This window comes from Neltuma alba, unplaced genomic scaffold, assembly GCF_004799145.2.
Source record: "Neltuma alba isolate B1F8T4 unplaced genomic scaffold, ASM479914v2 tig00005090_pilon, whole genome shotgun sequence".
In the NCBI taxonomy this organism is placed as follows: domain Eukaryota; kingdom Viridiplantae; phylum Streptophyta; class Magnoliopsida; order Fabales; family Fabaceae; genus Neltuma; species Neltuma alba.
The window spans coordinates 26290-35890 of record NW_021633975.1 but is presented as its reverse complement, the minus strand read 5'-3'; the positions used below and the strand labels follow the sequence as shown (position 1 = coordinate 35890).

At 39.5% G+C, this 9601-nt stretch overlaps 2 protein-coding genes across 2 annotated transcripts; one reads left to right on the top strand and one right to left on the bottom strand.

Annotated features, from left to right (window-relative positions):
* Nucleotides 1-1557: 1557 nt before the first annotated feature.
* Nucleotides 1558-5042, top strand: LOC114746754 (probable serine/threonine-protein kinase At1g01540). Its single transcript, XM_028935029.1, has 7 exons — nucleotides 1558-2471; nucleotides 2551-2655; nucleotides 2769-2891; nucleotides 3005-3175; nucleotides 3249-3378; nucleotides 3471-3680; nucleotides 4571-5042. Exons 1-7 carry the CDS (start codon nucleotides 1822-1824, stop codon nucleotides 4664-4666), a joined length of 1485 nt encoding a protein of 494 aa, XP_028790862.1. The 5' UTR covers nucleotides 1558-1821; the 3' UTR covers nucleotides 4667-5042.
* Nucleotides 5043-5955: 913 nt separating this feature from the next.
* Nucleotides 5956-9078, bottom strand: LOC114746755 (PI-PLC X domain-containing protein At5g67130-like). The gene is made up of 9 exons (XM_028935030.1): nucleotides 8843-9078; nucleotides 8673-8753; nucleotides 8445-8567; nucleotides 8243-8380; nucleotides 7493-7591; nucleotides 7057-7360; nucleotides 6715-6938; nucleotides 6532-6618; nucleotides 5956-6341 (listed from the first exon to the last, which is right to left on the bottom strand). Exons 1-9 carry the CDS (start codon nucleotides 8846-8848, stop codon nucleotides 6159-6161), a joined length of 1245 nt encoding a protein of 414 aa, XP_028790863.1. The 5' UTR covers nucleotides 8849-9078; the 3' UTR covers nucleotides 5956-6158.
* Between the last annotated feature and the right edge of the window lie 523 nt (nucleotides 9079-9601).

The following is a 9601-nucleotide window of genomic DNA, read 5'->3' as shown; positions in this document are numbered from 1 at the left end:
TGTCGTTTTTAGACATTTGAATTTATACGCGCGATATTTATATGTGGAACACGTGAGTACTTGACATAACACAGATCTCTGAATATTAGTCACTGTCTTTTCTAAACTTGCTGCGGCATTAAATAAGTTGGAATCTATTCATTTATTTTTTTAAAATGGAGAAGGAGTAGTTGCATTTATAGTAATGGTTAAGAAGAGCATCACCGATTAGGATAATCCACATGGGAGTGAGGAACACATGCATATGTTGATATTAATATTCTGTTTTTTTGTCCGAAACCAAATATTTATGGTGACGGTGGGCGACAGAAGGCAATGGTCACTCAGATTTCCTAACGGTAACTTGCAAGCTAAGCCAAGAGGGGGCAGTTTCGTAATTACGAAACCATGTGGCTGTCCTGGGCAGATGATTTTGGTGGGGAAACGTAAGCACTTGGAGATTCCAAAAAATAAAAAGCCAGACCGAATAATAAATCAGTTGACATAGTGGTTTAAAAGTTAGTTGGTTAGATCGGAATCAACTTAGGATCCAACTGATCATATTAAAATAATATAATTTAATTAAAAATAACAAAATATAACAACATTAATAATCACTAATAACAAAATATAAGAAAATATAATAATAGTTTGATTGAAACAATAACAAAGTATAACAATATTGAGAATTTTGATTTTTATGGTTCAATATTAACTAAAATTGATAATCAATTATACCAAAATCATCATTAAAATTCATTTAAATCTATAGGAACTAAGATATTAGGAGTTGAATGAGAAAAAAAAGAAAATAATAACATAATCATCTAAATCAGTTTATTACGCTTTTCACCAATTAATATCGGTTTGACCGGTTTTCTACTAGCTCAACTCTTCCTGATTCAATATCCAAACAGAATCAGACTGCTGACGGGTTCACCTATTAAACCAGCCAGTTTGGTCCTTTTTTTTGTCCTCTGATTGCAATTGACTCGTTTGAGTGTGTGTGACGATTTGTTGGGATCATTATGAGTGGCTGTAAGATGCTTTCTACGGAGACAGCGGGTGAATTATGACGAATTTTCATGATTAATAAGACCAGTCACTACTCAAATCTTGCGTGACCCATTCTTTATAATTATAAATACCCACACAAACACGGACGCCATAAATTCCTAGCTACCCAATAACTCCAATCCAACTCATGGTTGTTAGGGTTTAAAGCCTCGTGGTTTTTTTTGGCTTGCTGCAGTCACTTGAAAAGTCATTAATATTTAATACCGAGTACTGGGACGCCAAGTTGGCAAGATACTGTTTATCTACTCTCAATCATGAACGAAGCAGAGCGTGGAGTCTGATGCCTGGGGTCAATCCATATGTGAAAACTGAAACTTTCCATATTATTTACTGCCGTGTCTGCGAATGGAAAGGGACGGGAAAAAGTGGCAGATTAAAAAAGGGAAGAGAAACAGTGTGAACTGGGAAGTTACTATTTATGTTTATGTGAAGCAAACGCCTAACGGCCTTCCAGGTTTGAGGCAAAGCAGGTTATATTTATCCATGGCGGTTTCTTAATAAGCCATAATCTCACCTGACCTTTTGGCGGTTTATGTTTTACCCCGGGCGCTTGGACTTGGAGGCTTTCTCGCGAACTGCGATTGATTGTTCACTCTGTTATTTCCATAAAGTCCCATCATGCCAGCTCCTCTTTCCGTTCCTTTTGCTTTCCCTTTCTCACTTTCTGCTTATTCCTTCCTTCTTTCCTTCCAATTGATGTTCAAACCTTCATCTTCCTCTCACCCCCACTCATTTCTCATCCCCAATTCATGAGGTCACTCTCCAATGCTTGATCCTTCCTCTCCCGCCATGAACGACCAGCTCTCCAGACCCACCTCAATCTTCGGACTCCGCTTGTGGGTTGTGCTCGGGGTATGTGTAGGAGCCGCCATCGTGCTGCTTCTCTTCCTCCTTTCAATCTGGCTCGTTTCAAAGCGCTCCAAGACTAACCCCACTCAAAGGCCATCCATCCCGCTCGTCTCCAAAGAGATCCACGAGATTAGAATCGACCATCACCACGATTCCAAGCTCAGAGGGACCCGTATCCCAGTCGACCCGTCTCCCGAACTCGATCCAATTCCCGGAATTGAGCGCCAGGCTCTGCTCCCAGCATCGGAAGAAGAAAGCCCATCGGGGATCAATAGAATTCAATTTGAGATTGGGAAGAATCACAGAATTGCGTACCCTGAGCGTGCTCTGGCTCGGTCGTCTTCACACGGAAGCGGGGAGGCACGGCCCGTCGACCAGGGGCCTACGGTGATTCCTGAAGTCTCGCATTTGGGTTGGGGCCACTGGTATACTCTGAGAGAGCTTCAGGACGCGACGAATGAGTTCGCCGACGAGAACGTCATCGGGGAAGGCGGCTACGGAATTGTTTACCATGGTATTCTGAAGGACAATACTCATGTCGCTGTTAAGAATTTGCTCAATAATAGGTACTTTCTCCCATTTACGCATTATTCTGGTTTGTTACCAAATAATCAAGTTTGGTATGTGATGTGTTCATCGCGTAAGGGGACAAGCTGAGAAAGAGTTTAAGGTCGAAGTGGAAGCTATAGGACGAGTCCGACACAAGAATTTAGTAAGGTTGCTAGGATATTGCGCTGAAGGAGCTCATAGGTACTCCCTTGTAACATCTGCAACCACTAATTACTCCTATTTTATATCTATATTCCTTTATAAGAGCTCTCTCTATGTCAACAAATTCTTCTCTCTGTAAAACGTTTTGACAGAATGCTCGTATATGAGTACGTTGACAATGGGAACTTAGAGCAGTGGCTGCACGGGGATGTTGGGCCTTGCAGTCCTCTCACTTGGGAAATTCGAATGAACATTATTTTGGGAACAGCGAAAGGGTACGTAACAAGTTAATTTATTGATCTCTGCTTTACTTCCTTTTTATTCTGAAGTCTAAACTGATCAGATATTTTCTTTTTTGGTGAAACTGATCAGATATTTGATTCAACAGGTTAGCTTATCTTCACGAGGGGTTGGAACCAAAAGTTGTTCACCGTGATATTAAATCAAACAACATTCTGATCGACAAGCAATGGAATTCAAAGGTGTCAGACTTTGGGCTTGCCAAACTCCTCGGCTCTGAGAGCAGCTACATTACAACACGTGTCATGGGCACTTTTGGGTTTGTAAATTCTCCCTTCTATTCTATCACCTTCAGTTGCCAGCAATTGCTTGACATCTTTTCCCTTTGGTAGATACGTAGCTCCCGAATATGCAAGTACTGGAATGTTAAATGAACGAAGTGATGTGTACAGTTTCGGAATTCTTATAATGGAAATAATTACAGGCAGGAATCCAGTTGATTATAGTCGGCCTCCAGAAGAGGTTTTTCGCATATCTCACTTTTGTCATTTTGATACTGCTGTTGCAGTCTGTTCCTACTTCTTGTTCTTGTAACTAAAAATGATGATTTTCAGGTGAATTTAGTTGACTGGCTCAAGAAGATGGTTAGTAACAGGAATGCAGAGGGAGTGTTGGATCCCAAGCTCCCTGAGAAACCAAGTTCAAGGGCACTCAAGCGAGCCCTTCTTGTTGCTTTGCGTTGCACTGACCCTAATGCACAAAAGCGACCTAAAATGGGGCATGTCATACATATGCTTGAAGCTGAGGATTCTCCTCACAAAGAGGTAATAAAGCAAGCAAACTAGGTTAAAAAAAGGGATGTACAGCATAAAATCTATATTAGCTTCCCTTTTATTAGTTAATGTTGAGATGACTCAAATTGCTTTAATCGATTGAGATTATTTTTATTTATTATATTGGCTTAAAATTCATCATATCTCCATCATATTTATAAGTGATATTTTAGGAGATATTATTGATTAGCCAAGTTAATATTTTTAGCTTTTTTTAGAAACTCTAAGCATATCTAGTCTCTCTGTCCTTATAAAGATGAGACCATCATTGTGAGTTTTGTTTTTCAGCGGAATTTCTCAGTCTCTGCCTTTGGTTTTTTGTCTCTCACGCTGGGGTTTTCCATGTCACATTTTGTGTGTCATCTTCGACTATTTTATCTTATTTTATTTCTTGATCATTTTCAATTGTTTTTTCTTTTTATATACTCTGCTTCTGCAATCCCGACCATTAAGAAAATATATCAAGACATGATACATATTGTGAAAACAATTTAAATTTGGAAAAAAAATTATTGGAAGCCGTGCTTTCAATTAAATGGAGTACTATTTTTCTGGAAAAATAAATAAATAAATGGAGTACTTCCTTTCCATTAGCAAACTGTTTTGAATGTGCAATAAGAGAAAGACCTTGAAGGACTTTTATTAGTGATCCATTATCTTAACAGACGTTAATGTTCAATGCTGCTATGACAACTTCTGAGTTATTGTGATAAGATCTAAGGTAATTTGCATCTTAGCAATGCTACTCTTGTGCTTTCCAAGTAAACCAGGCCACAATAATACCACATTGTACGTAGTAGATGGTGACCATTGCGTATATCCCTGATATTTTCATGGTCCTACCACCATGAAGCTGACTTTTGTCACTTTGGTCATCTCAGGATCGGAGGGCAAAAAGGGATGCGGGAAATTCAGCTAATGATGAGGATAGGTTAAAAGAGGAGGCAACTGTGACAAGTGATGATGGTAAAGTTTGAGAGAGAGATGCAGCAAAGCCAGTGAGACAAGACCACGCCTTCAAGGGGAAAAGCAACGAATTATGCATAGCTGTATCTATAATGAATCAGAAGCTTGTGTTGCCCAACGCCCATTACTTTACAACCTGTCATTTGCAACTGCTAAATGCGATTTTAGTCCACCAGGCTCCAGCATAATTGGTCTTGTATATATATTTTGGCTTCTTAACCCCAGTCCATAGCCTCAATACCTTCAGAAGGAGCTCTGCTTTATTTTCTCTGTTCTTGCCTTTGCCTTTATGGAGGGAAGCTTGCAGCTTTATGTTGGATCGGGGCATGTAAAGTTATATCATATTATAGCTGATATCATCCATTATGAAGTGGTTGTTATATGTCTTTTTTTTTTGATCTGCCTGAACTTTGAAAACACAGTGCATTGTCGATATTGTTTTTACTACAGCAAAGAACACTCAAAGACGAGATGATATCGAGACTGTCAATTTTATTTGTGTATGGAGAGATGGATGCGCGCATGCGTGCATTTTATTTGGGGAGTTCTATGTAATTTGCCCTTCGATAACCTTGTTCTGTCCATATCTTGAAAACCCTCATTCTATGATCTACTTTGACAACTCGATATCTGGCTAGGAAGTGAGGAAGTTGTTCCCAATACAAGATCAAGTTCCTCCTCCAAGAGTTCCCTATATTTTTTTTTGGGTGCCAAGAGTTTCCTATTTAATTTATTTTTCTCTGATCGTAACTTTTGTGAACATAAAAGGAGCATTCAAATGCTTAAGGTGCAGCGTCGAACGCGAGGGCATCCATTTGTTACATAAAGAAAGAATTGATTGTGGCCTCACTTTGGGAAAGGTCCTTTCAATGGCCCGACTTTGTTGATCCTAGACAGCCATTAACTCGGCTTGGTTCCCCACAAGCCATGTGCTTCTTATTGTTGTTGGTATAACCAGTACAATTATATCGCTGGAAAAACTGTGCCTATGATGAAACTTGAGCCTCGTAGTAACAATCTACTCCCGGTCATATTTATAAACTCCAAATTTAGAGTTTAAAATTTACTTTATAAGTTTCAATTTAAAATTTACCTTAACACTTAATACTTTTTTCTCTCTTAATTATTAATTCTCTCTTTTATCATATTCTTTTTTATCATATTTCCCTACAGACTTTGTTTTATCATTTATTTATTATAAGGATATACTGGGAAACAAAAATATATTTTTAATATATTTGTTGTTTTTAACTAATTATTCATTATTTATAAATTAATTATTTGAAATAAGAATAAGAGCAATACAAAGGCAGCACATAATAATAGACAGAAAGAACCATAGGAATATGTGCACATTTAAACAAAGCTAGTCATGATAAATAACCGCGAAGAGAGCCACATTAAGGGGGAAAAGACTCCCAATTCCCCACAATTCTCAGAATGAAAAATGAACAGACAAACCAATATATTCACATGCCCAAAATGTGGAGCAAAGGATACATCCTATAACCATGCGAAGATCGTCACCGTGGCCAGTAATATTCCTTGCAGTAACTTGGCCGGTTTGTCCACGTCAGCTAAGTTTGCAGCAGTTTGGGGTGGCGGGTTCCCTCCGGACGCCTCCAATGCAGCAGGTGGAGGCGGAGAAACGGGAGGAGCATCACAAGTGCCAAACGTAGCGTTTGCCTGCTCATATGTCGCAAATACTCAGTCGAATGTCTAAGGTTTGCCTTCTAAAAGTACCTACTAACTAATACATACACTTCTCACTTCATACTCTCATTTACATCTTCACATGCCCTCATATAGCACCCCAACCTTGCTATGTTAAAAAGCTATAAAAAAGTATGGAAGGAAATGGTGGAGGAAGTAAAACCTTGCAATACGCAATGTTGTCGCACCCACAAGTCAGATGACCATTGGCTTCGTCAACAGCTTCTGGGGCTCCTCCGCCATCACTCCTCTTCAACAACAGTCATCATCAATAAATTATGAACTATTTACGGAGGTGAAGTACATAACACAATCAGCAGGATTGAGGATTTGAGAATCCACGTACCTGGTAATAATCAACAGCAATGAAATTTGGCCATCGTTTGCCAGCTGCATCGTAGCAAGTCTTCATCATGTTAAGTAATGGAGCAGAATTGTCCGCACAAGCTTGAGATCGATTGGGGGCAGAATGAAAGAAGTTCTGGAGAACCAGGGACCTTGATTTTGTGTTCATTGAAGGCGACTCCGCGCGATTTGGACACGAACCTGCTACCATCCCTTCATCTCCATCTGAAATCCCCCAACAAACAAAACAGGGCTTAAGCTCTGCAAGACTGTAGCCAAAAATGAAAACAGAAAAAAGGCACATCAAACAGGCTTCTCATTCTAGTCCCAGGATTAAACTCACATTGATTTTCAACCACATATTTCCACTGGTAAGCAATGCCCTCGGAAGCTTCCTTGGAAGATTTGGAGGTGAAGACAACGAAGCGTTGATTCTTCTGCACCATGTCATCGACAGTAGGCCAATCTCCGCCATTCTTGGGCATCCGAGACAGTGGGAACATATACTTGCTGAGGCCAGAAGCTTGGAAGATCTTAGTTAGGCCGTTGGGGGATGTGACATAGTCCTCAATGAAGATGGTGACAATTTCTGAGGGATTCTTGTCCAGAAAGGATCGAATGTCTTTGAGCACGTTAACGGCAGGTTGCTGGGGATACAAAGTGAAATTAGGAATTGAGTGATCGAGAGGCAGAGGAAGATGTTACACCGTGTGAAATATTGAAAAGGACCTAATTAAGTTTCAAGCCCATAGAATGAGCGAACAGAGTCACGCACTTACGAATGCAGTGAAGTTGTAACATTTGCCTTGAGCCGAGTGACATAACCACACATCATTCTGAAAGTCATACATGTCCAACATAAGTCCTCGAACGCCATTCTGCAGCGCACACCCAGCAGCCAAGTCAGAAACATGTCGATCGTAATCTATTCTAAATGCTAATAACTTTTTTTGTCACATTTGCAAGTTGTGGAATCACGACTGCAACCGCTGCAGAGAAAGTCAATAATTTTAAAGGATCACATGACCCCCACTGTATGCTATCTCTGTATTTATTTGTTTTCCTATGTTAATATTCGTTTCCCGATTCATGCCCTCAAAATTCCACGATGCCCAATAATATTTAAGAGTAGGCAGCGCGTATTAGCTAGTGTCTGTCGTAATAAAATCAATAATTAACAATATTGTAAATCTTTGTCCGGACACTGGACTGAGAATAAAAGAAAAATAAGAGCAATCAGGAATGCATATACATAAAATAAATATTTAAAAATGCATTTATAAACCATGTCCATTCATTAGTTGGCGAATCCGATGCTCCCCACCTTTGCGAAAATGGAAGTGAAATCGGTGATAAATCTCAAGTTAATGAATGGAACCGAAAATAGGTGTTCTATTAATTTCAAGTTGGTATCATAAATTTTGAATGGATGGATTTAAGAGATTAAGAAATAAGAGGAGAGAGATAGATATTAAAAATAGCACATTTCTCTTGGTTTTGCGGAGAAAAAGAAAAAAGGAAGCACATACCTGGAGTTGAGCGGCAACAGTGTCTTCCTGATTCATAGGAGTTATGAGGAAAGAACCGGTGGCCGATCTAGCTCCGGCGAGGGCGAAAGAGTTGTGAGTGGTGAGCCACGAATACCGATTAAACGCCAAACCTTTCACCTAAACAACCAGGAAAAAAAATTAAAAACAATTTAATAAAATGAAAATGGGAAATTTGATCGACCTTGGCAGCGGGACCCGTAGGCTGGATCCGGGCACATCGGGGTCGGGTATTCCCATTCGCAGCGCACGTCTGGCAAGTGAGGCCGGCATCGCATTTGTTCTGCGACCCACAGGTTTCTCCGATCTGCTACCACATAACATAACCCATTTAAAACTAGCAAATATTAGAGAGGATTAGCGTCTAGTGGTGTACAGAACAAGAGGAAGGAACCAAGAGTAAGAGGAGGACCTTGAGGGCGGACGAACAAGAGAACAGACAAATTGCGATTACAAGGAGAGAGGTCCGTAAATTACGATGGCAAACAAAGGCCTGCAGAAAATGAAACAGGGAGTGGGATTTGGCGAGTCAAAAAGAGATGAAAAGAAGTAAAAGGGAAGAGAGGGCGTGCTTAGGCTTGCCTTCATTGGTTGAGTCTGTGAGTTGAGGCTTCTCCGTGGGAGGGAGAAGGAACGGTAAGAGCAGCTTGTGTGTACGGTGTGGGTGGGAAACAGAGCTGAGGATTGATGGGAGAGACAGAGGGAGGGAAGAGGAGGGATTTGGTGAGGGGGAAACGGTGGGAAACGAAACGGGCGACGTCAAATGTCATGGCCCCATTAGGTGAATTCACCTTCTGCCTTCCACCCTCTCCCACCTTCCTTCGGGCAACATCAAATCAGGATGCGTCCTCTAAACAATCATCATCATTTGTACTTTTATCAATGTCAGGAAAATGAGCTGGCTCATTGTCTAGTTACTCGGAGGGTTTAAAATATTCTCCATAAACACGATTTATATAAATCGGGATAAAATTTTTTATATATATTTATCTCATATTTAATAAATTATTATTAAAAAATTATTTATAACTATTCCAAACAAACCCCTTATTCACGGTTTAATAGTTAGATTATTGTTTGAATTATGATTCCACCGGGTGGAAATTAATTAGTATATTTGAATAACATGAGCTGAAAACAAAAGAAAATAATTTTTTAAAACCAAAAAGTAATATATATAAAAAAAAAAAGATATCTATCGATGATTGTCCTCATCAATAATTATTTCATAATTTATAATTTGTAATTATAGAAAATGTATATCTCTTGTTTCAAAACATGTTTCTTAAATAATTGTTCATTTTTCATTCTTTTGTAGTGCTTATTAATTAGGTATAAATT